This window comes from Anabas testudineus, chromosome 22 (assembly GCF_900324465.2).
Source record: "Anabas testudineus chromosome 22, fAnaTes1.2, whole genome shotgun sequence".
In the NCBI taxonomy this organism is placed as follows: domain Eukaryota; kingdom Metazoa; phylum Chordata; class Actinopteri; order Anabantiformes; family Anabantidae; genus Anabas; species Anabas testudineus.
Window position 1 is genome coordinate 19,751,529 of NC_046630.1, and position 25,065 is coordinate 19,776,593.

General features: G+C 40.3%; 2 protein-coding genes across 2 annotated transcripts in view; one reads left to right on the forward strand and one right to left on the reverse strand.

Moving 5' to 3' along the window:
- Nucleotides 1-3,869: 3,869 nt before the first annotated feature.
- Nucleotides 3,870-5,951, forward strand: LOC113147690 (major intrinsically disordered NOTCH2-binding receptor 1-like). The gene is made up of 3 exons (XM_026338851.1): nt 3,870-4,016; nt 4,435-4,683; nt 5,751-5,951. The coding sequence occupies exons 1-3, from the start codon at nt 3,870-3,872 to the stop codon at nt 5,949-5,951; spliced, it is 597 nt and encodes a 198-aa protein (XP_026194636.1).
- Nucleotides 5,952-10,298: 4,347 nt separating this feature from the next.
- The window catches only part of slc12a2 (solute carrier family 12 member 2), a 54,441-nt gene continuing 39,674 nt past the window's right edge, over nt 10,299-25,065 (reverse strand). Inside the window, exons 19-27 of the mRNA XM_026338850.1 lie at nt 24,768-24,847; nt 23,924-24,067; nt 21,553-21,600; nt 20,120-20,242; nt 19,523-19,634; nt 17,072-17,158; nt 15,650-15,785; nt 15,331-15,398; nt 10,299-13,759 (exon numbers count right to left, since the gene is read on the reverse strand). Of these exons, the coding sequence (XP_026194635.1) occupies nt 13,624-13,759; nt 15,331-15,398; nt 15,650-15,785; nt 17,072-17,158; nt 19,523-19,634; nt 20,120-20,242; nt 21,553-21,600; nt 23,924-24,067; nt 24,768-24,847 (934 nt within the window). The 3' untranslated portion in view covers nt 10,299-13,623. The remainder of the gene's footprint in view (nt 13,760-15,330; nt 15,399-15,649; nt 15,786-17,071; nt 17,159-19,522; nt 19,635-20,119; nt 20,243-21,552; nt 21,601-23,923; nt 24,068-24,767; nt 24,848-25,065) is intronic.

Genomic DNA, 25,065 nt, shown 5'->3' on the forward strand with positions numbered 1-25,065 from the left:
GGAGGATTGCTGCGCAACCCTGCTGCACCAACCACATCTATGTGGCGACCGCAACTCCAACCTCCACTCCACCCCGCCCCTCTCTCTCCCTCTCTCTCCCTCTCTCTCTCTCTCTCCATCTCCCTCCATCGCGCCTGCAGCACTGACAGGAGCGCGCTTTAAACCTCTGCCAAGGAGGCTGTGATTGCCTCCGTCTTCCATCTGTTTCCCTGTGACGAACATATTTCCAAAAAGGGAATCTGTTGTGCACAGTCATGCTCCCATCAGGCAGGGTACACATTAGATCCCAGCCCTCTGAGAACAGGCACAGAGTACTGGCTATGGCCAGGAGAAGGTTGGGTTAGGTTAACCAAAGAGAGGACTGGTTAGAGGTCGTTACACATGGTGATCCAGGTTTATACAGTCTCAGAGGTGGATCTACAGGGAAGCAAAGGGAGGCAGCTGAAGCCCAGGGTCCTCAGGTAACAGCAGGGAGCCCTGCTACACAGCAGCAGTGTATATTCTAAAACTCCGAGTCAGGTGAGGTGGGATCTATCAGCAGCAGTTGTCATTCTGCTGTTTTCTTGATGCTAAACCTTTTTATACTTTATATTAGTCAGTGAGTTTTTAGGTTCGTCCATCCATCCACCCAATTTCTACGAATGCAATGTCTGAGCAACACTTCCTTCAGATTTCGGACAACTGTGATGTCTTAGTAACACCTTGGCGGAATTTCTTCAGTTCAGTTTCTTAGGGTCAAGGATGAACTGACTACATTTGGTGGTCCAAGGTCAAAGGTCAAGGTCACTGTGACCTCATGGATGTCCCTTTCTCGTCAATGCTATATCTCAAAAATCTCAGAAATTGTATTGTATTTAGAACAAATGTCCACTTGGATTTATGTATAAACTAGAATAGGACTCAAATCATGTAAGATTAAAACAGAACAGAGCAGGTGATTGTGAAAGTTATTTAGAATCAGTCGTCAACAGATTTTAAAAAGATAAAGGAAGAGATATTTTCAAGTTTTGAAGGATTGTTCAATGTGTTTTTGTTTTTTTTTGAGCACTGAATTTATTTGTATTGAGCAAGTGGTGGTCAAAACATATACAACAGAAATCGCATTGTGTTGTTTACAGCTCATTGAAGAAGTGTCTGTCACACTGATTAGAAACAAATACAAATATTATATATATATATATATTTCCCATGTTGTGAATGCCCCCTCACTGTCTCTGAATTCCCCAATGATCTGCTCTAGTCACACATGGGCTCAGTCAGAGGCTGCTGGTAGGGTATTGTCCATTCTGGTCACTGTCTGGTCACATACTCCTCCAAAAGTATTGGAAATGTGGGGATAATTCCTTTGACATCAAAAGATGAATATGAGAAAATAAATCAACATTTCAGCTTTTAATTCCAGGTGTTTACATCTCTGTTGGTGAGTTATTATTTGATGACTTCAGGGCTTGCATTGCTACCAGTCTCAGCTTAGTTTTAATGAATCTATTGAACCTAGTAAACACAGATGTCTGGGTTCTAGTAGTTTGAGGACACCACTAAAATGTCAGACACGATGGAAATTAGTTTTGTTGTTAAAGGATAATGTGATGAAAGTGAATACAGGATACAGTCAGGGGAAACAGGGGAACTCTGGGAGTTGATGCCTCCACTGACAAGATGGCAGGAGCCTAGTTGACGTACCCTGTGTGGTCGGGAGGGCCAAATCAAGACGTCCATGAACTAGAAATAAAGGTGAGTAACAGAAAGCGTGGTGAGCACTGGAAAACAAAGAACAAAACCAACGGTGTTCAAGGTCCACAATCTAAAAAACAAAGGTGAGGGGACCAGAGTTTAACAAGCCAGGTGAACAGGAAAGTCAGGGATAGTGCAGGAGGGAGAAACAAGAGTCCAGACAAAACAGGTACAACACTAACAAGAATACAAGCGCTGGGCAGAGGCAAGGTCAAGGTCAAGGTCAAAAACACGGCTGAAACACACAGGACAAGAAACACAACGCAAGAAACAAGGCAAGGTTACTGGGCTGGAAAACAAAGTGATCAGAGAGGTGCTTGGAAAGACCATAACTACACAGTAACAGTGTAGTGAGTGAACTTGGAGAAGAGACACACGGTGGGGATCAGGTAGTAGACCAAAACAAAAACACGGGATAGGAAATGGAGGCAGGATCAGTACAAAACAGTAAGGTCACTTTAAATGCATCTCTAACACTATGTTTGTCTCTCAAGCACATGAGCATCACAGCTGTGTGTTTCTCTCCCTCTCTCTCCTCTGTTCCCCGTCCTCTTCTTCACTCAGGCTTCACTTCTCTCCTTGTCTGATGTGTTCTCACATGTGTGAATAATGTGCTTGTGTTTGTGTTTGGTATAGATTCAATTGGAATAAGGTTTTATCATGTAGACTGTACTTTATAAGTTGGTTCTATGTGGGTTTGTCCAAATCTGTCCAACATGTGGAACAATGAGTTGAATAATAGCTGTCCACCTCTTTGCAAACTATTTGGTACAAACTGCAAATCAAATGATCAAATGTTGTAATAACATTAAGAACAAGTATTATTTAGCACGTCTTGGTAGCTGAATGGTTACAGTCTAACTGCAGCTCTTGTCCCATGTTTCCCTCTCTACTACTAGTACTACTAGTACTACTAGTACTATCAAAATAAAGGCAAAAATGCCAAAAAGTATTATTAGTATTATGTCATAGAAGATGTTCACAACTCTTTAGCTTGGATTAACCTGCTTTTGTAAAGAGGGACATTACCAGTGGATTATCCTGTGAATAAACAATGCTGAGAAAAGACAGAAAACTAAAGACATATATAGAGCAAAGGGCACCAATCAACCAAGCGCTAAGCTGCAAAAAGCAAAGGAGCAGATGAGAGAGATGAAAGTACATTTACGCTGGCTGGTAGAGGGGTGTCCTGTAGGACAGCAACAAATACATCACTGAAGCAGATGAAAGCACAGATATGACGGACCACACATTTACACCCAGCCAATCACAGCTCTTCGTCGTTGCCAGAGACTGGCTTGATATGATGTTGTGCCTTTACGTGTGCACTTTCTACAGAGATCATCACAATTAGTGATTTGGTAGCTTTATGCTAATGACAGTACTCACTTGGTTGTTATTATCTTCAGAAATTCACCACTGCTGCAAATCACTAATAAATGAAGGAAGGGTTAAATGACCTTTTACCCCTGAAGATCCTGGCTTTGGAAAAATGCTTTTCCTTGTAAAATGCAATGCATCCTATATGTATATTTCTCATTTATCTAAAAAAGATATATGACATACATGGAGTTTGACAGAAACACCTCACAATAGGAGGTCTGATATTGATTCTGACTCGATGGTGACATCACTGAAATCTGTGCGTTAGTTTTTAACATATTAATGTTGATACAAATTAGTGATCAAGAGAAACTTTGACCTCAGTGCTGAAAGGTCAGGAGGAATATACCCTGTCAGAGGTTTAGCAGCTGCTCAGGTGTTGCTCTGGACATCACCACTGTCAGGTTACAGCACAGAAGGTAATAACATCAGGGATCAGAGGCTGTGTGTTATAACAGGCCTCACACAGAGGAGTGTAATTCATCTTCACACTGGAGCAGCTTTATGTGACCCAGTGCTCAGACGGCTTCGATGACAGGCACTAGGCGACCTTGTCTTTCTCTCTCTCTCTGTGACACTGTTGGCTCTCAGCATCGGGCTTTTAATGGTCAGGTTGGGTTACACACACCTGCAAGTGATACAGGCTCATAAATATCTTGCTCTTCATGAATTATTGCACAACGTGCGAGTTGTAGTGAGCATATGCATCCTGCCTGACAATCCAGCAGTGAGTGTGAATCAAGAGGACCACGATGGACATCTCGGCTCTGCCCAACAACAACCACCCAGAGAAGTTCCTCCAGCTGGACGTCGGGATGCTGCCGGCCACGCACGGCATGTTCCAGGTCGGGGCGGTTATGTCCAGTCAGAGACACTGGCAGAACAGGGTCTACTTCCAGGTATGGACTAGCCACCCTTGCTACATGTTCATCTCTGTTTGTTCTGTTTCTGGCATGTGATGTGGATAAACTGCTTTCGACAGCTTGAACTACAGATAGACTTAAATACATTATGTATGTATTATGTGTGTGAATAATCTTGAGGGATGATCATAGTGTGGAGATAAAGACTTGAAACAGGAGAACAGGGCAGTGCAGCATTCAGTATTTATCAGCCATCACGCTGGAGCATTGGTCTAGTATTTGATGAAGCATCCAGACACTGTGACAACAGCACTGAACTACAGAAGGAGGGTTGATAGAAAAAGTAGAAGAGGAGAGAACGAAAATAAGTTAAAGTTGTCTCCTCTGACTGTAGAAACTATTACAAACCTACAGCTGCACATGGTGACACTTCAAATCCTCATTGTCTCCACAGAGGGAACATAGGGTAAAGACGGAAAGCAGGTCTCCTCCGTCTCCAGAAGAAAGTCCTGTGGTGTTTGTGGACAGATACCTGGAGAGACACATCACTCCAGTCACCCTGAAGTCCAACATTAAAAGGAATCCTCTGTACATGGACATGAGGTCGATGGATGCAGTGGACAACGAGAAGTTCAAGCCTTCGTGGACTGTCAGAGAGTACGACACACAAACAATCCACGGAAACCTCGCAAATTACTTGAAGGTAATCAAAGGGGAGGAAGAGAGGCTGTGACTGACGGGGTGGCTGACGGGTGTTTGTGGGTGGATTGGTGCAGAGACAAAGACAGATGGACACAGTGTAATCTCAAAAACACCTCGAGAAACTGTCTTCAGTCTTGGACTCACGTTCACGTGCAGCTAAACTACAGCTTCACTGGTTGGTGGAGACAAACAAGTGCAGTGTGGTAATTCCAGCTAATGTTTTAAATGTGAATATTAGAGGACAGTTTGCACCACGACACAGACAAACACTAAACCTGTGATTCTTGCCTTCATTACTTTAGTTTTTATTCTGCTCAGATGGAACAAGTTTAAGTCAAATCGCCACAAACCGACAAAGGAATAGTACTTCATTTTAGGCATAGTTCAAAACAAACATGTCAGTGGAAATATGGGACCTCAAGTAAAACTTCAATGAAAACACTGATTTCAAGTTTTCAATAATTCATGTCGGGTGCAATTTGCCACAAAATTGAATGTTTTACTCGTTGACATTCAAGTTGTGCTTATGATCTCTAGACTGAAATGTTCCTTTTTATCCACTTGATTTCCTGCTGTATTGACTTTTCATGTGAAATAATCCCTTTTGGCATCTGAAGAGCCTCTTTGTCCAATCGGTTTGTAACTGAAAACACAGTTTCTCAAGTTTGACCTGGATTGTGTCTAAAGCAACATGACTCCATATGGAAAGTGTCCAGTGGGATTTGATAATAGTACAAGAGCTTGAGTGGTGATACACTGTCTTCAAAGGATGAAGCCACAGATCCAGACTTCCAGGGAAACAGACGTCAGTGCATCAAACCTGTCACAAGGAGTGTTTGTGAAAAGTTGTTTCAGTGGTCGCACAATGGCACAAAACTGCAAAATTAAATATTATAGTAGAAGAACAGTCTGAATATTTTGGCAGATAAAACATATAGAAAACACAAAAGGGGCAGTTAGCATGGCATGAGAAACTTCCAAGCTCATCACAAGCTTCAGCTAAGTTCACTGAGCGTATTTATAGATTATGATGTTTGACAGTTATGCATATTTTCATTTTCCATACAGGAGGATGAGAAGACTGCTAAAGATCTGGACTTTTGGCTCGAGGACCTCTACACACCAGGATTTGACTCTTTGCTGAAAAAGAAAGAAGCAGAAAAGAGAAGAAACCGACTCTGTAAAATCCTTTGGTCCATTACCGTGTCTGTCTGTGTGCTGCTCGTTGTTATCTTAGTCCCAGTTGTGGTTCTGAAACAGAAAAACTGATGTGGACGTTGTCACTGCAAAGTAAAACTAGTAGTAAGTGGGTGACTGCTGCTCACTGGGACCATGAACATCTTCAGAAAAGCATGTGGCAACCGTGGGCAGTTGCTGGTATATCTGCCTCTGGAGAAAAGGTTACAGCTGAGGGCTATGTAGAGCTAAAAGGGGTCACACTGCTGTGAAGTTGGATGTCCATGTTGCACATAGTCAGAGAGACAATGGATGGAGTTCGAGACTAGAAACAGATCTCAAGAAATGTTCACAGCATTTTACAGAGGACTGTTCTATGTTTTTTTTCTGACTAGGTTGTTGTTAAAGGACAGTGCTGTTCCAACTGTACCTGGATGGGTTGGTGGAGGAGTCAGCAGTGGGCCAGCAAGTTAAAATATGTACCTGAGATACTGTTTTATATTGGTCATTTTATTCCATGGCTAAAACGTCAAGCATGAATTGTGTGTGACATCAGTTGGTCCAGTAAACCAACAGCTGTGCTCCCGTTGATCAGAGAATAAACTAGAACACAAAGATGCTGCCAATTCATGTTGGAAGAAAAGAGTTGGGCAACTGTTGTTTGTTTTTATCAATTAGTTCTGTGTTGCAGAGTTTATCTAACAGTGTTTCTACTGATGCCGACTTTAATCACAGAGGTTTAATTCAGATTCATCAAATGTAACAAAGTTCATTTGAATGACGTTGAAACAAATGTTATGAACAATGTAGAAACTCAATAACAGCGTTCACCTGATAATTGAACTGAGTCTGGTTTATATGTCTTTAACGTTCACTTCATCCAGTGGAGACTTTTTGATGTTTCTATTATGTCAAGTGCTGTAAAAACCAAAAACAAAAGGAAAGAATCTAAACCAGTAACATGAAATGATGAAGGTCAGAGTGAACAAACAGATTCAAATTAAAATGAAATCTGGATTGAAGGATGGATGGAGGTAGAGTTCTCTAACCAGCCTCTCTACCTACCTTCAAAAGACTAAACGACACTAGTCTTAGGTGTCAGAAACCTCCTGGTAACCAGTCACATGTAATATTGTTACAAAGATGGAAAGACATCTGGGTCCTACACTCACATCTACAGAGGAGGGGGGGCAAAACAAGTTGAACACAGCTGACTTCACACATCTCATCCCAAGAGCGGGACGCAACTCGTTCACCTCTGAAGGTGCAGGCCAGGTCCTGCCTGATGACTCGTGGATGAAGAGGCTGTACTACCAGTTCAACATTTATTTGTTGAATTATAGTGTTTGGATCGAGCCCCGAGTGTAGAAACGTGACCAAAAAGTACACTTTGCATAATATGGGCTTTCTAAAGGAATGTTTCTCTTCCCCATTAGAAGATCACTTGTTATCCTCACTCCATGTCAAGACAAACATCGTCACTAGTATCCATCTTACCATCAGCAGGTTTCTGCTTTAGACCTGACATTTTTCCTGTTTACTGTGCCATTAGAACAAAATTTAGGGCTTACAAACTTAAAATGATTTCTTCATGAACTCTGTACACATACTCCCATAACTAAATCCAGAAGTAGCAAAACAACTTGGTGTTGAATTGGTATATTTCTAACTTTAATAATGTTAAGCAGGTGGTTTAGTCAATACAGTGGATTCCTGCCTGTTCTGTAACTTCAAAAATAATACAGAGCACAGGGAGACTTTGATTGCAACTGATTTGATTTCATTTATTTATTGCAATAAAGATGTACAAAGTATTGGTAATCATAAATGTTAAAATGTTAGAAAAAGCATATCTGTGACTGTTAACAGTACAGTGTATCAAAACATTACTGCTTCAACCGGCTGGGTTGATTCCATCCATGTTTGCGTGAAAGCAGGAGAAAACGGGTTCAATCTGCTTTTGTCTTTGTGTCTTTTCTTTACATCAAAAAAAAAAAAAAAAAGATAGAAACACACACACAGACTCAAAAAGAGAAAAAAACCCAAAAGGACATCATTTGCTGAAATCAATGGCAAAAAAGATGAAAATGAAGGGGGAAAGAATATGCAAATTAACAACTAAAACCAAAATACAAACAAAAAACAGACATATTTCAGGACTAAAATAAATATCTTCCTAACTTCATGTTGAAGTTTAACGTAATTATTCCACCCCCAGATTTTAGGACATCAGACTACGCTGTTTATTTACAGATTAGTTCATGTTTGCAGTGTGGACAAAGGGATGCACCAACATCAGATAATAAGACCAACTTAGATTTTTTTTTTTCTTTTCAAACCGTCATCCATCATCATGGCACATGACAGATGGAGACTGCAGTGAAGAGGGAAGAGGCTTTGGCAAGAAATACACATAGTGAATAGAAAAAGTTCAAATAATGACATGGTGGTTGACATGAGTACAGGTGGCATTTGGTATCGTCAGTAGAACACATTGGTATTATCAGACAAGTCTCAAAATCTATCTATCAGAATATAAATGAAGAAAACACACACAAAAACTAGTTTGATTGGAAATGTTGACAGGAGGTCTTCACTTCTATTTTGTGACATATTGAAGATGAAGCTCCCCTCCACGTCAGACTGATACATTTATATATATGCATGTGTGTATATAGAAACTTTTTTTGTTATACAAATATATATTTTGCTTCACATCAGAATGGATGAATGGGCATTAAAGATCCAGCCGTTGATTTTGTTATAGTGCACAACAGCACCCCCAAATGTCAGAATCTCTTCATAGCGTCTAAGCATTTGAGCCCCTCTCGTCTCAAATGCATATTAACAATTAACAAAAGTACAGTATGTGCTTGTACTGACAATAAATGAAGCTGTTGTTTAAAATTGCTCAACTCAATGCAGTAGAGCTGCAGTCTTAGTTCCTAGAAGCCAAAGTCAGGATTAATCAGTTCAATTGGCTCTGACATACACTGGCAAGAAAAAGAATGTAAACCTTTGGGAATTTCATGGTTTTCGGCATTGATTTGTCATAAAATGAGATCTGATCTCCCTCTAAGTATTAACAAATATAATGTGCCTAAAGTAATAACACAGACCTTTCATGTCTTTGTTGAGAACAACTATAAAAACCTCACAGGGAGGTGTGGACTAGAACCACTTCAACTGAGTTTTTGGGTTTACTCTGCACAAGACGAATACACTTATGTGAGCCATGCATCACCAAAAGGAGCTTTCAGAAGATGAGAATTGATCATTTACATAAAGCTGGAAAGGGTTACAAAGTGATGTCAGAAAGAAACTCACTAGTCTACAGTTAGGTAGACAATCCACAAATGGAGGCTACTCTACCAAGAAGTGGGCGTCCAGTAAAAATGACCCCAAGAGCACAACAAACACTCATTAATGAGGTAAAGAAACAACCCAGAGTGACAGATTTGAAGGCATCACTGGAACTGGCTAACATCTGTGTTCATGAGTCTACTGTAGGTAAAACATTAAACAAGCATGTCTATGGCAGGACACTATGAAAAAAGCTGCGGCTTACTAAGTAGAACATTGCTGAATGCCTGAAGTTCAGCGCATTGACACTGCACAACAGTATTGGTAAAATGTTTTGTAGACTGATGAAACTATATTGAACTATTTGGAAAAAACATGCAGCACTACATTGGGCACAGCATATCATCATGAAAACATCATCCAAATGGTGGAGGAAACATCATGATTTGGGCCTGCTTCGCTGCATCATTGCCTGTCCAGCTTGCAGTGATTGAGGGGGGGGGGGGGGGGGGGGGGTGAATTCCCAAGTGTATTAACACACACAACAAAATGGCTTCAGGAAAAAAAAATAAATAAAAATACATTTCCAACTTTTGGAGTGGCCAAGTCAGAGCCCAGACCTCAACCCAAAAGAGATGCTATAAAATGAGTTGTTCATGAGATGTTCGAATGATATGAGAGAGCAGTTCTGCCTGGAAGAGTGGGCTAAAATTCTTCCTGAGTGATGTGCAGGCACCTGGTTAAGGTTATTGCTGGGGGGTGTCAACCAATTAATTGCATGGGTTCACATACTTTTTTCACTAGCACTATAAGGTTTTTCTGGCTGTTCTCAATAAGGACAGGAAAGATCAGAATTTTATTTTATTATTTTAGTCACATTGTAGTTGTTAATATTCTTGACTTAGATGAAGATCAGATCACATTTTATAACTAATTAATGCAGAAAAGAAGAAAGAAATTCCAAAGGGTTCACATACTTTTTTGGCCACTGTATCAGCTCTGGGTTGATCATATTTTGAATCAAGCTGAATTTCCCTCTGGTCGGTTTTGGACTGGGTTGCTTCTTTGGAAACATAATTTAGCTGGCTGTGTTCAGGCACTGGGGGGTACTTTGTGAGCTAGAACTTACACACAAGGTACCTTGTTGGAAAGTATGTTTATTACACAGGTGAACAGGAGTATGTTGATGTGTATATACTGGATGCATATATACACTCATAACAATAACCCCCAACATCACACACATATATGCATACCAAAGTCCTGGCCTGCATGTTGTGCAGGTGAAGCAGTGATGAGTGATGGGATGCAGTTGTATAAACTCTAACAGCACAATGTAGGGACAGACACTACAACGCGCTGTGCCAACTACAGTCTATGCAGGAAAACTGTTCATATACAAGAGAATGAAAAACAAAAGGAGATTATATGTATGATACCTCCTAGCGGTAGTGTTCATTATTATACAGTACATTCAACTAACCTAAGAATTGTGTCACATTCCTCTTTACGATTGCATACAGTCAATGACAGAATACATGAAAGTAACAAGCAAAATGCTAAAACTGTTTGAGGGAAACGGCGCAAAAGAAGTACATTACAAATACAGACAACCCTGTTTTATTCCATTAGTTTTGTGGCAGTTTCTGATCTACAGCCAACCATAATAGACTTTTGTTCTAAATTCTGTTATAGTCCAGTCCAAGTTCACTTCTACTGTTCTTTATTGGATAACCCACGTGGCCCTTTTTTTGCTAAACAGCACAGCAAGCAAACATGATTTTGTTTTCACAATGGCCTTTACGCTACCCACCATTTAAACGGAGCCATTCATTTTTTGGGGTAATGCACTCGAATAAAATTTATGAGGCTGCACCTAAAGCAAATTCAGGTGAGTTCAGACTGATATATTTGTCTCATGAAGGTGAGTCATGCCAACTGGATTTGTTTAATGTTGGTTGAAATGTTTTACTGCTCATTTAAACAGCTTCTTTAGTCTGATGACAGCTGGTTACAGACCTTATTTTTCCTTAGTCTATTCAGGTCAGTGTAGAGATAAAACCACACTGAAGGATACAACTTTCCTCTTGCTTAAATAGCTACATAGATGAGTACTGAAACTTTGAAAAATGAATAAATATTTTGCTTTCTTCTTTTTTTTTTTTTTTTCTTCTTTAATCAATGTAAAAGATGCAGAAATTACCAGGTTGCAACATGTGCCTCCTAAGGCAGTTTCATAGCTGACTTTGGCTCTTGTGACCCTGATAACACCCCAGTTTAAATACCCAGGACTTTCAACCAGTCGGTTAGAACGGATTAAATCCTTTGTCTTGAAGCAAATCCATAACCACTGAACAGTACCCCTGTAATAACCAGGACCTGGATAACAGAGTTGTCAAAAACATGCTGATGTATCCTTGACTTAGTTTGCACTACGCAGCCATACATTTCAGACCATCCACTGTGGCAGTTTGCATTCAATCTGAACACACCTTCAGAGTAAGTTTAACTGTATCACTCCAGAAATAAGCCAAGTAACAACAGAAACCGTTTCAAATTTACGAGAGCAGTGTGGTTATCCGAAAATAATCCATGCTATGTGGTCAAGTCACTATTCTCTATGACCATAGGACAGACAGGAAGTATGTTTACACTACGTAGAACTTTTTCTAAACATGACGTTGTGTCTATACGGCTTTTATTAGAACTATAGTTAAAAAGGCTACAAGTCAGTGTTCTACGAAGAAATAACACATGTAAAGTAAGAGATGTGCCTTAAAAAGGACCTTAAATAAACTGAGGCAATCCTTTCGCATGAAGAAGTGACGGACCTTTATTACAAGTATTTACGCAACACAAGCTCATATGCATAGAGGTATCTCTTTACTCTGCCTTGACACATTCTAATGTCACATTCTTCCTGCCAGCAAGTCTTCCACTCTAAAGCTTGCAGCTCATTTCATTCTCTCCACCCTTTCAGGCTCTGTGGGTAAGGGGAGACCAGCAGTCCATTATACAGTCACACGGCAGCCAAGTGGCCAGAGGCGTGCATGAGTACAAAACTCAAGTCAACTGTGGAGCTAACGCTGGCATCATCAGGAGCCTGCAGGCCTACAGTAAGCTATGTAACAGACTAATGCAGGACTGTGTGAAGAAATGAAGATGCATATATACAGTACAGAAGACAGTTGTGCTGAAACACTTCTTACACGTGACTGATGCATTTACCTACAGACCGTCCAGCCAGTATGGCTTATAAGATAAAAGGAACTCATGACAATCGTTACTTTTAGCATTAAGGCAAAGTTTAAACTAGCTCGTTGGGTAAAGAAGTTTCACAGAGAAAACAAAAAATAACAAAACAAAAACATGTTCAAAGAAAAACATAATTTAGTCAGTCAGCAGCTACATGGGAGAGACTGTCTTTCCACCTGACGAGGCTAATGAAAAACACTTAGTTCACATCTTTTCTGACCTGAAAAAGGAAAGAAAAACACTAAAGCAAAGATATCTTAAATGTAAGATCCATATACAGTTTTCAGGCGCAGAGCCTATAAGATCAATTGTGTCTTGTGTCGCAAATATTCAACAGCTTTATAAGGAAGACTCAAAAGTGAATACAAAGTAAAATGCTATGCCCAAAATAAACAAGGTGAAGAGGGTTAAATAGAGAGAAAGAGATGAAAGAAAATCATCATGCAATCAAGTGGACAACCTTCACTAAATTCAGACAACCCACTCTTATAAATACAAGGCTTGAACTAAGAAGGAATCACATTAAAAACTTGTTAAAACTAACCATTATCCACCATATATTGATTAGATTTGACTTATTCCATCTGATTCAACTGGAAGGCACATCCATAAGGCTTTAGAAGGTGTTGCAAAGCTTCCTGCATGGTTCTCTCCCAATTTTTAAGGAAAACAAGAGTGATTATTGCTGCATCGCAAACACACTGACTGGTCCAATTAACCTAACGAGAATGACATCAGGATAATCCATATCATGAGAGCGGCGCCGAGAACGTTGCGCATGACAGCTATGGAGCCTGAGACAAACACCGAATTTTCGTGAGGAAATGAGAAGAAACTAGCGCTACGAGAGGAAAACCCAAACATCTTGAATAATATTTTTTTAAAAACAACAACAAAACAAAACAAGAGCAGTGTGGGCAACCTTCCAAATCCAACCCCCAAATTTCATTCCAACCCCAACATTCCTCTAACACTTGTAGAGCATTTACACATCAACCAATATCACCTGCGTCTGCTTTATTCAGATTCCCAGCATCGTTTCCATCAGTGGCTGTGTTTTCTCTGCAGTTTGTGTGCTGCACCTTTAAGGTTTGGACTGGAGCTGGTGTGTGTGTGTGTGTGTGGGTGGGTGTGTGGGTGTGTGTTCCAGTCTCAGAAGGGGATGTTAGAGTTAAACGTCTTCTTCTATACGCACATGTATGTGTGTTTAGGAGTAGAAAGTGAGCACACTCTGGTGGTTGCCGCGCACCAGTAGGATGGGTGGCAGGTCCTTGGATAGCACTTCCAACCAGGCCATGTACAAAGCGCTGGACACCGCGCCCTTCCTGGCCAATGGCAGACTCCTGTACAGCAGAACAGGAAGTAAGAAAAAGAGAAGGCAGAGGGCAGTTTGATCAGAGGTGGAAAGCAACTAACTACATTTGTTTAATCACTGTACTTGTAATTTTGAGGTACTTTACTTCTTCCAGCACTGCATTTGATACTAGTACCTACTCATTATTTTTAGTACTGAAACTGGTGGTTTTCAATAAAGCCATTTTTCTTCAGCTAACATAAATAAAGTACAAACAATAAAATTAAACACCACACAACAATAAGTAACTACTTTGTCCCTCTGAGATACGAGAAGACAGGCATGTACACCAAGAGACGTGGAGGAGGCTGTAGGAGGACAACAACCCAGCAGCAGGACCACGATCTGCTCCTTTGTGCAAGGAGGAACAGGAGAAGCCCTACAGCAGGCCACTACTCTGCATGTTTCTGACTGTCAGAAACAGACTCCATAAGAGTGGTATGAGGTCCTGATGTCCACAAGTGGGGCCGGTGCTCATAGCACAATACCGTGCAGGCCCATTGGCATTTGCTAGAGAACACCAGGATTGGAGGATTCGCCCTTGGCTGTTCTTTGCCAAGTGGTGTGCTGTGCTGTTCACGGATGAGAGCAGGTTGACACTGAGCACATGTGACAGAGTCTGGAGACGCTGGTGAGAACAGTCGGCTCCCTACAACACCCTCCAGCATGACCAGTTTAATGGTGGGTCAGTGATGGTCTGGGTAGGCATTTCCTTGGAGGACTGCACGGACCTCTATGTGCTAGCCAGAGGTGCCCCAACTGCCATTACGAACCGGGGAGAGATCAACAGACCAATTGTAAGACCATATGCTGGTGCATTCGGCTCTTGGTTACTTTGGATGCATTACCATGCTAGGCCTCATTTTGCTGGAATGGCTTTGGAGTGGCCTGCCCTTTCCCTGGACCTGAATCCATTTAAGCACCTCTTGGACATCATGTCTCGTTCCATCCACTGACACCACAGACTGCCCAGAAGTCGACTGATGCCCTGAACATCCATTGTCTCATCAGGAGCATGCGTAGACTTGTAGGGAGTGCATAAAGGCAAATGGAGGCTACACACACTACTAGGCCCTAATTTTAAATTGTCTTGAGGAATTTCCACAGAGCTACAGCCTGATCAGCCTGTGATCTGACTTTTCCACTTTTATTTTGAGTACAATTCTGAATCTAGACTTCCATGGGATAATGATTTTGATCATTCTTATATTATTTTGTTATCTACACATTCCACTATGTAATAAAAGTTTTTGAACTGGAACATTTCATTTATCGAGATCTAGGATGTGTTGTTTAGGTGTTCCCTTTATTTTTTGAGCTGTGTATATTTTCAACCAGGACTCCCTTCAAAAAACAAGGTGCTACCTCTCTACGGTGTAGCCTTACAAAAAAGCTACAATGTTTAAATGTAACAACCCTGCTTCCAGCAAAAATGTAGGAAATGTTTACCAAATGTTTCCCAATCATTTCAAACATATTTGATTGAAAATAGGACAGAGACATATGACATATTGAATATATATGGCTCATTTAAAATTGCTAGCAACATGTTCAGCTTACATGACAATGAGGTTAGCTGTGCTTGAGTGCTCCTTCAGCAGCTCGTTGAGTCTGATCTGACGATTAGTCTAAAGAGCAAAAAAAAAAAAAAAAAAAAAAAAACAAGTTTATACAGGTATCAGCTTACCACATACTGTAATTATCAGTAGCTGCTGCAACACTCACAGTGCTCTACACTAAACTGTCACCAACACATTTCCAGATTATGTTAAACTAGGCTGTGAAGGATAAGCAAAGTCTTTTGGTTTGGAAGATGTAATCATACATAACTTTGTCCAACAGCAATAAAGTGAATTACAGAGAGTAGGTATGGTCTGACCTTGGCGCGATACAGCTCCAGCTCGTTGTCTGTGATCCTCCAGGGTTCACTGTTCTTCAGCCTCTCTGCCGCTTCCTGCTCCATGTCGTCTTCCTTCAGCCGATACGGCTCGATCAGTTCCTCAAAGGCTGCAGTGCTACACAACAACAACAACAACAGTAGAGCTTCATTATCCAATAAAAGTAAAAAACAATAAACACTGCCCTCCGTGTTTCTACAATTCTGAATCAATCCAAAAATGCCAAAAATCTTAATTTGTAAAAGTTTTAGTTAATAACTCCACTTCATATGGTCCAGCATAAAATGAATTAGCATTCACTACATTTACATTTGAATATACACGGGTACTTTAGTGCCAGTGAGAGAACATGGCAAAGGGACCTGCTCTATGACTGTCCTTAGAAGCAGTCTTACAAAAATTGAGGAACTACAGCTTAAAGCAAATCTCCTCCAGATGACATCATCTGCAGAGGAGTAGGAATATTCTAATGTAAGGTAGACAGAGGGAGAGTTCATATGATACATATACACACACGCTACCCAAAAAAAACCAAAGGAACCAAGTTGAAAATGGGTGTGGTGTCTCTTTTGCGAGACACAGGTTGTTGTTCATCAGGTATTTGTAGAGAAGAGCAGACAACAACAAGGCTGGCTGACCATCACACACACTGCAGTACACAACTTTATCCACCGGTGTGGGGAAAGAAAGAATTCACTCCATAATATGTTTCACTTTACTCCACTTCAGCTCTGAGCCTCTATAGTAATTTGAAAAACTATAATGACTGACAGTTGTGTTGTTACTATGTAAAGTGCTCCTAGATTATCCTGCTTCACTGCAGGAGTGTGTACAACTACAGTGTAAGAATAATAGCAGCAACGGTGTCTGTACAACTGTGATTAATGCTTGGCTAGTTAGTTTTAATTTGTATTCTTTCCAATCTTCATTGCCACAATATTGCCTTACAGCTCATATCATGTTATGTCAGAATATACAGAACACTAGTTGTAGAGCTGCATTGTTTATTTTATCAAGTCATTTCTAAAACCATATGAAGGGCTGTATAATATAACTTTTCACTTGTATTCATGTCTTCACACAACCCCACCACATGAGGGCAGCATCAATTCACTCTGGCCACCAACTTCTCCATCTTCCATTATTTATTTGGGTAGGATGCTTAAAGATGTTTAAGCCTTACAAATCATGGAAACTCACTCAGTGTGGATTATACTAAATCTACTATCTAGGCTATTGCAGCCCAGGTACTTGTGTACTCATGTGTACTTACCTGGCATTTATTTCACTGCCTTTTGTATGTGAGCTTACATGAACTATTGCATGACCAGTAGAGCAGGCAGGTGGGTAGCAGTAATATACAGTAATGCTTTGCTTTCTTAAGTTTATTGTACAAGACTTACTGCTCCTTCTTAGGCTTGGTGTTTATGTCTCCCAGCACGGTGATGTCTGAGAAGTCTATCCTGAACTTGCTCAGAAGAGTGGCCATCCTACACAGAAAAAGCAAAAACAAAGAGATTCGGAAAAAATAACAGATACCAGCTGTAAGAAACTTTCAGTGCAAGGAGCTATAGATGGAGATACCAGCACAGAGTCACCCTGACTGCCAAGGGAAGCTGCTTTAAATAGCTCTGTTTGAACATAGAGGTTCTGGGAGCACTATGGTATTCTGTGTATGAGAGTCATTTCCTTCAGCTTTAACTTCAAAGAAGCTCAGTGCTTGAAAGCTTTATCCTAACCCAGACAGCTGACTGACACAGTTAGAGGCTAGCTGGTCAACATAGAACCTGGCAACTAAAAGGACAAATAATTCTCTCATGACAACAAATAACTACTGAGCTAAAACACGTTATTTCAATAAACTGTCTCTACAGTACCTTCAGATTTGGTGCAAAGACTACATTGCCATCCATCAAAGAACATTGCCTATAAAAACTACTGAAAGTGAGTTCTGCAAGTAACATTTTTATTTATGTGTGCAAGTAAAACAACAACAAACATACAACAAATATACGTCTACGATTAAGAAACTATACACTTTATTATATTCTACTATCGGCTTGTCTGTCAGCAGAAATTGAAATGGCATGTAGCTTCCTGTAAACAAATGCATAAAGGATTTCAAAGTGCACAAAGAGCTGTGTGCTTGCACACAGAGATAAAAGGCTCGGCTGCTAGCAGCAAGCTAATTTTATCCAACAAAAGGAGGTAGGAGGCAGCTGTAGGGGACAATGAGAGACTGAGAAGGGGTGAAAGAGACACTGTGTGTGTGTGTGTGTGTGTGTGTGTGTGTGTGTGTGTGTGTGTGTGTGTGTGTGTGTGTGTCTTGTAATGATTGCTTGGACAAATATTAATGCCAGACGATGAGTGTGAGAACATGAGCATTGGAGGACATCACATTAAAATTAGGTTTGGGCTGCGATTAGGCTCAGTAACTATGGCATGTATTAGGTAAAGGTCAACTATAGTCAGACCAGTGTGTTTGTGTGTGTGTGTGTGTGTGTGTGTGTGTGTGTGTGTGTGTGTGTGTGTGTGTGTGTGTGTGTGGGGCAAGTTTAAGTTATGCTAAGATAAGCAAACTTCAGCTAAGCTATTCTATTCTATTCTGATGCCAATGTGAGAAAGAAAGCAATATCTAAAAACTTTTCTTTCAAAAATCGATACAAAACAAACATAAAACGAGGCTTAAAATGTATTTAAATAATGGAAGAAAATGTGTCTGTTCACTCATCATGACTTCATATGTCTGTCGATTCTATGATCAACAGAGAGTGATTAACTTTGATGAGAAATACTTCTCCCCACAATAACAAGGAAATTACCGTTTCTGTTCTAAAACTAATGGCTTTCTAATCCTTCTGGACTATGGCTTCATCAACCACAAAGGAGACAGCATGACCACATGATACATTGTTATTCCAATGAGAACTACACTATTTAGTCCACTTTGCAGTCTCCTTAAAAGGCTCACATTAGTGGTTTTCCCATTAGTCGTTAACCACATCTCACAGATTTTGTAAGCAGAAAATATAAATGTGCTAGAAATTTTTTTTAAAAATTGCAAAATTACAAATGAGTTCACTCCTTTTGCATTTGGCTTTAAGTTCTTTGCCTATTGACCACAAGTTTATGAAAGATGAGTGAGTAGAGCTAGTAAAAACTTAGAGAATCACAAGTTGTTTATGTAGTTGTTGGTGCTGCACTGTGTCCTGTACAGTAAATTTCAAACTTTGCAAATGGCAAGTAGACATGATATTTAGATTATTTGCAACTAAATGTTGAATAACTTAATGCCTATTCACAAGACAGGATCAGTATATAGACTGTATAAGTGTTAATGTTTAACATGAACAAGCCTAGCATCAGCAGATCATACAGTGTCTGTAGCTGGAGACAAACAGTGTGTGGTATGTTGTCAGCAGCAGCTGAGCAGAGGAGTGTGGTGCTGAAAGGAAAGCAGATGGCTGCACTGCCAACAAGCTGCATGCTTGCTTTTATATGGCAAAGCTTTCTACTGTAATGCCTGCCACACATGGTGGGCAGAATACTTATAGTATCACTAGCAGCTGTAGTATTAACTAACAGTAGTAAATAGTGAATGACAAAATATGTTAAAATCTAATAACAAGGCACCAGCTCTGTTGTAGGGCTTCATCCTGTTTTTTTGAATGCATTCATTATCATTTTTCTTTCCCACTTTATTTTCATTTCCTATTATTATTATTATTATTTATATTCTTTTCATTGTTCTTATTATTCTAGGTTTTGTTGTAAATGCATTGTACTGTCATATGATCTGTTTGTTTGAGCCTTCACATGTGACAAAGAGGATGAGGAGGACGTGCAGTACTCACGCTCGGCGGTCATGATCAATCCTGTTGATCTTGCCTCCAATGAACACACGGATCTTGCAATCCTTCCACCTCTTCTTGTTGGTCAGCAGGTAGGGGATTAGCAGAGTCAGGCCTAGATAGGAGAAATAAGTGCTCAACACAGCGTTTTCAGATGTAAACACAGATCTCTCCACCTTGTTGGGAAGATGACCCAAGTAGATTGCCTAGATTTTAGTACAGTTCAGTTAAGCCAGAAGTGAGATCACTGTAGCCCAAACTACCATTTTGCCTGCCCCAACAAGTGTCAGTGTCTACACTGTCATTGAAGAGGCTGACATGATGAGCCAGATCTGAAGTGTCACATGTCACTGTCTCAGACACATAAACCATGCCTCTGGCCTTGTTCTCACATATTTCCAGCCTGATGAACTGACAGAAGTAATTTCACCCCAGCAAGAACGACTTATGTGGACATATTGGTTTCATCAGTTTGGCTGAAGCCTACATTACTAACTGTCATTTTGAGTATGATGCAAAAATGCATTACATATCATTATTGTACTTATAATACAATAGTATAATCAGCTATGTGAATATAGTAAAAACTGACTGACTCACCTCCATCATCAAACAGCCACCAGACATCCACTGTACCCTTCCCTTGTTTCTTCTGGAACTGCTGGCTGGCCTCCAGCAGCCTCTGGTCAGACACATTCAGCGGTACAGTTGGGCTCTTCTTGTCTGCAGGGATGGTTGCCAAAAAGTACACAGCACACACAGCAGACACAGTCAACAACAGAAGACAGTTCTTTTAGTCTGTAATATAAAACTAGAATCACTATCTTTTGTTGGTGTGTTGGAGATTCCTGAGAAAGTACAACTCACACTGGACAGTTACTAAACATCCTGAACAGATGAATAGTGTGCAGTTCATGTGGATTAGTCAGTTATGTAATTATGTGAAATTTGCCTGTATAAACTGTGTGGCTCTCGGATAACATCACTTTGTGTTTGATTGATAGTATGACTACAATTTTATAAAAAAAAGGTATGAACGTGATAAGACAGGTTTTAATGTAGGTATGCATTTTCTATGTTTACAGTGTGGTATTTGGAGAATAAGTGAAGTATGTTGAATAGAATCCTCAGATTGCTTGGGGCTTTTAACCAAAATGGTACCATTTTAAAATGGTAAATACAAATTTTGTGATCAGTCATTTAGACTAATCATTTCATCACATAAAGAACATATGCCTTGGAAAATAGTCATCAATGAGAGAAGTAAAGCAAAAGCTAATTGTAGTTGGGCTCAAACCTGTAGGACTGCTGAGTGTTAAGGGGTGTCTTTAAGGAAAGGGTCCTAAAGTCAGTGAACTGATTCAGGATAGTCAATTTATCTAATGTATGCTAATATTAGCTAACATCAGTTAGTAAGTTGTGATAAAGCTGTTATCAGAAATATTTCTTTAATTTTGACTTAATGGACACAGGAGAGACACATTCATATACAGCAAACAATCAGGAAGAAAAGCTGCAAGAGGCTCAGAAATGAACTGGACAGCCCTGGAAACATGAAAACACGAGAGTAGTTTTCATCCTGGAAGAGAAAGCTACCAGCAAACTGTCCCCTCTAGTAAGAGAATAAGCAACAGGCTAAAGACACCTTAGAGGAAATGGAAATACTGGCACACAATGGTAAATACTCAAAACTTGGATTGAGTCAAAGGCACTACCACAAAGAGCCCAGCTTCACAAACTGGGCTTGAGCTACAAGCTGGAAACTGGACAGGAGAGCAGGAAGAAAAGACAAAGTGTTATTCTCTGACGCAAAGTAGCTGGCAGGCCAGAAACATGGGAGAGACAGAGTAAGACACAAGACAGAGACAGCAGGGTGCAGGTTTTAAATATACTATGAAAAACGAGGTGACAGAAATAAAAAGCATAAAAAGGGGAACACATGATTTAACAGGAAATGATCACACTGGGGCAGGAAGGTGGGGAAGGACAAAGCAGAGAAAGTTTAAGGCAACTCAATAAAGTGGATCTCCTGCCTTTTTTCAATAGGGGTTGAGTTGTAGCTTTGCCATCATCATCGTCATCTGGGAAACATGAAATAAAAAAGGAGAGAAAACAATCAAATTATAACTGAGGTGAAATGCTGATTTGATGTGCCATCACTTACAGCCAAGGTTTCTTGGTCATAAAGCAAGATGAACAGAAAAAAAAAATTTAACACAAAAATGCAAAAAGAAGACACACACAGATACAGTAAGGTCTTGAGGACAGCAATGAGCTGTGAGCTTCATGCTAACAGACATGCAGGTTCGTGGAAAAACAAGAACCCTGTTTCCAATAGCAGGACTTTTAAATGAGAGCCCAACCTTTTTTCCTAAGCTGTAAAAGCAGCGGCTCTGAGCCAGGATTGTCTAGTTAAATCAAACTGGCCTTCACTGGCCATTTGGTAAGCAACACACTGTACATGGACATGGGAGAGTATTAGGTGCGAATGACTCAGTTTTAATTCTCAAAGCTCGACAACTTTACTGAGACTATGCCAGAATTATAGCCAAAATCTCCCACAGTGAAGAGGCTGAACAGAGGGGAACTGGGCAAACAGTCTGTCTACATGATAGCTCAGGTAAGAGCTTTAGATGGAAGTAAGAGGATTACTCATATTAATGCATTCCTCTTTATTTTGCTACTTCTTGTCCTTTCAGACCATATTCAAAATGTGCATGGCCCCATCAGTATGGGCACAAATCATTTCCACTAGCATGATATGCTGTATGGACACACTCTACACTCTACAGTGTAACTTATTATGGGCTTAAAAAAAGAAAGAAACAAAGAAATAGGCAGCCAGCATAAACAAACTCCTTAAGCCAGGTACAGGTTTGGATGGAGACACATGTCAGCATCAAAGAGCCTTACGCTGTCTTTGTCTGGGCCAAAAAGTCTACAGTGTCCAGCTAGCGCGTACATTTGTGACTGTGTGAGAAGAAAATAACTCTCCAAACCAGCAGGTGGTAGCAGTCTGCAATGGCCGTTCGGAAAATGGAAACAAACTAATCTTAACATTGTTTGCTTGCTTCCATCATCGTTTGTCTTTTACATTTAGTCATTTTGCTAAGACGCTTTTATCCAAAGCGACTTACAGGTGTGGTACAAAGTACAAGAGCAGGCAGAGTAAGCGTAGAGAGGTCTTCCCTAGGGACCCCTACTGAGGTGTGTCACAACCGGGATTCAAACCCCTGTCTCCTGCATGGAGGGCAAAGATCTTACCACTACACCATCAAGCTGTCTCCAACCACTGATTTCGTACACACTGATTATTTATGCTGAACAGCCAGTCAGAGTGGTTTCTCACAAACAGGGACCGCTGCAAAATCAACATACTTCACTAAGGATTGATGTCAACAGTGGGAAAACCCAATGTACTAAGGATACAGACATACACTGTCAGTATTGGTCGACCATCGGCTTGACATGTTTTGACATATTTTGTTTTCAAAATTGTAAAGATTATGAATTTAAATCGAAAATACAGTTGATTCATTTAGAATGTATGATAAACTAAGCGTGCAGAGGTAGAGTGCTTTGTTGTCTATATGTAAACTTTATAACTCCCAATTTTACAACAATAAGTATCTACGTCCACAGGCTGGATGAGGGCTGGTGATCAGGATGCAGTTAGGAATGTTTAATACTACAGTTCCCACAATCTGGGAACAGTTTGTTTGCTTGCTCTGCCCACAAATGTGTACATGGCACTTGCAGACAACAGGGATGTTGACCTCTCTCTCTTGGATTTTACTTTTACTACCTTTGTAAGAATTCTCACCGATATAATGCGTTAGCTAACCCCTAATCAAACCTTGATCATCTTAAATAAATGCCTCACCCTAACCTAATACTAGGTTAGTCCAACAGCCCATTGAAGTTTGAAGAAAGTGAGGACCAAAGTGTATACACACACACACACACACACACACACACACACACACACACAGGACACGACATCTGTTAACTAACAAACTGGGCGCAGTGGGACGACTGGGGCTGTGGGCCACTGGGGTGACTTCCTGTCACGGTAGTGTGTGTGTGGAGGCAGAATAAGGGAGGTCATTGATGGATTTAGAGGGATCTGTGAGAATGGTGCTGAAAAGCTTTTCTCTGCTATGAACTGATCTCAACACACAAACACACAACCTAAACAATGATAGACATGTTGTTTACAGTATTCATTTTGCTGTGCAAGAGTTTCATCTAATTTCATTCATTTTCATTCTTCCATTTTACTGGCACTGTGGTAATAGTTTTCTGGGGTAAACAACAACTTTCTTCTATAGTCTGCTTGATAGACAATAGTTGGAATCTAAAACTGAGATGAATGCAGAGACATTCATACTGAGGCTGACCAACCTTTCTGTATAGCTGGACTGTTTTGGAGGCTGGTGGCTTTGGAGGACGGCTTGGATGAATCAGCTTCGGAGTCTTTGCTGGTGTCTATGGACACGATCACATCTTTCATCCCTGAGGACTTCTCTTGGGAGGACAGCAACTCATCTGGGAGGAATGTGAGGACAGATGGTAAGATGCCAGGAAAGGTGGAACGAGAAGAGCAAAATAAGTCACAGAGAGAGCAATTAAGATGATGAGAATTACAAACAGCAGTGATGGTGAGGACATAAAAACAAAAAAAAAAAAACACACAAGAAGCAAAGAAAAGCAGAGATTTGGCCTTTAACTACTATAAAGTCACAAGAGACATTTTTAATAAGTATCATAAAATTCTAAGCAATGGAGCATGAGATATTCCTGACTTCCTGTGTCTGGCATACCCAAAAATGCTGCTGTGTAAAAATGCTACAAAATGCTATGCTTTCCCATAAAGCAACAAAACAGGATATCATAAGCTCTAGAGGGCTGGGAGGTGTGGCTAAAGCAAAAAAAAAAAAAAAAAAAAGCAAGAATACCTGAACAACTATTAGGTTGTTATAGATAATGTTGTCTCTATGGATAGAAAGGACCACAGATTATAATGCCTGATTATAATAAACCAAAGATTTTTATATATATCCTCCCATAAAATATATTTTAGATTAAGACAGTGGAAAATGCCATGAGAGCAACTATGCCATGCAAAATGTTTTACCGATATTGACAAAATAATGATACAAAAATGGATACTGGAAAAGAAGAAAAACCTGACAGCTATATAGTTCTCTGCAGTCAAGTTGTGTATGTAAGCATGTGTCTTTGATACCTTGTCCTTGGATATGAGACACGTCCAGTCCCTCTTTCAGTCGCAGAATAACAGCACCAAACTGGAAATCAAAGGCATCGCTGAAAGAGAAAAATACATAAACAGAGAACAAAATGAAGCTGAATTCCAATAAGCACTGACTACACACAACAAAAGCCAGGTTCAAACATCTTTCTCACGCCTACAAGTTGAAACTTGTAGCGAGTGCACTGGCACAGCTACTGGATGGAGAGTAAAGGTCACATTGCTGAGAGTATTAAGCTTGATTTCAATACTGCACCATCTCTGACCCTCAGCT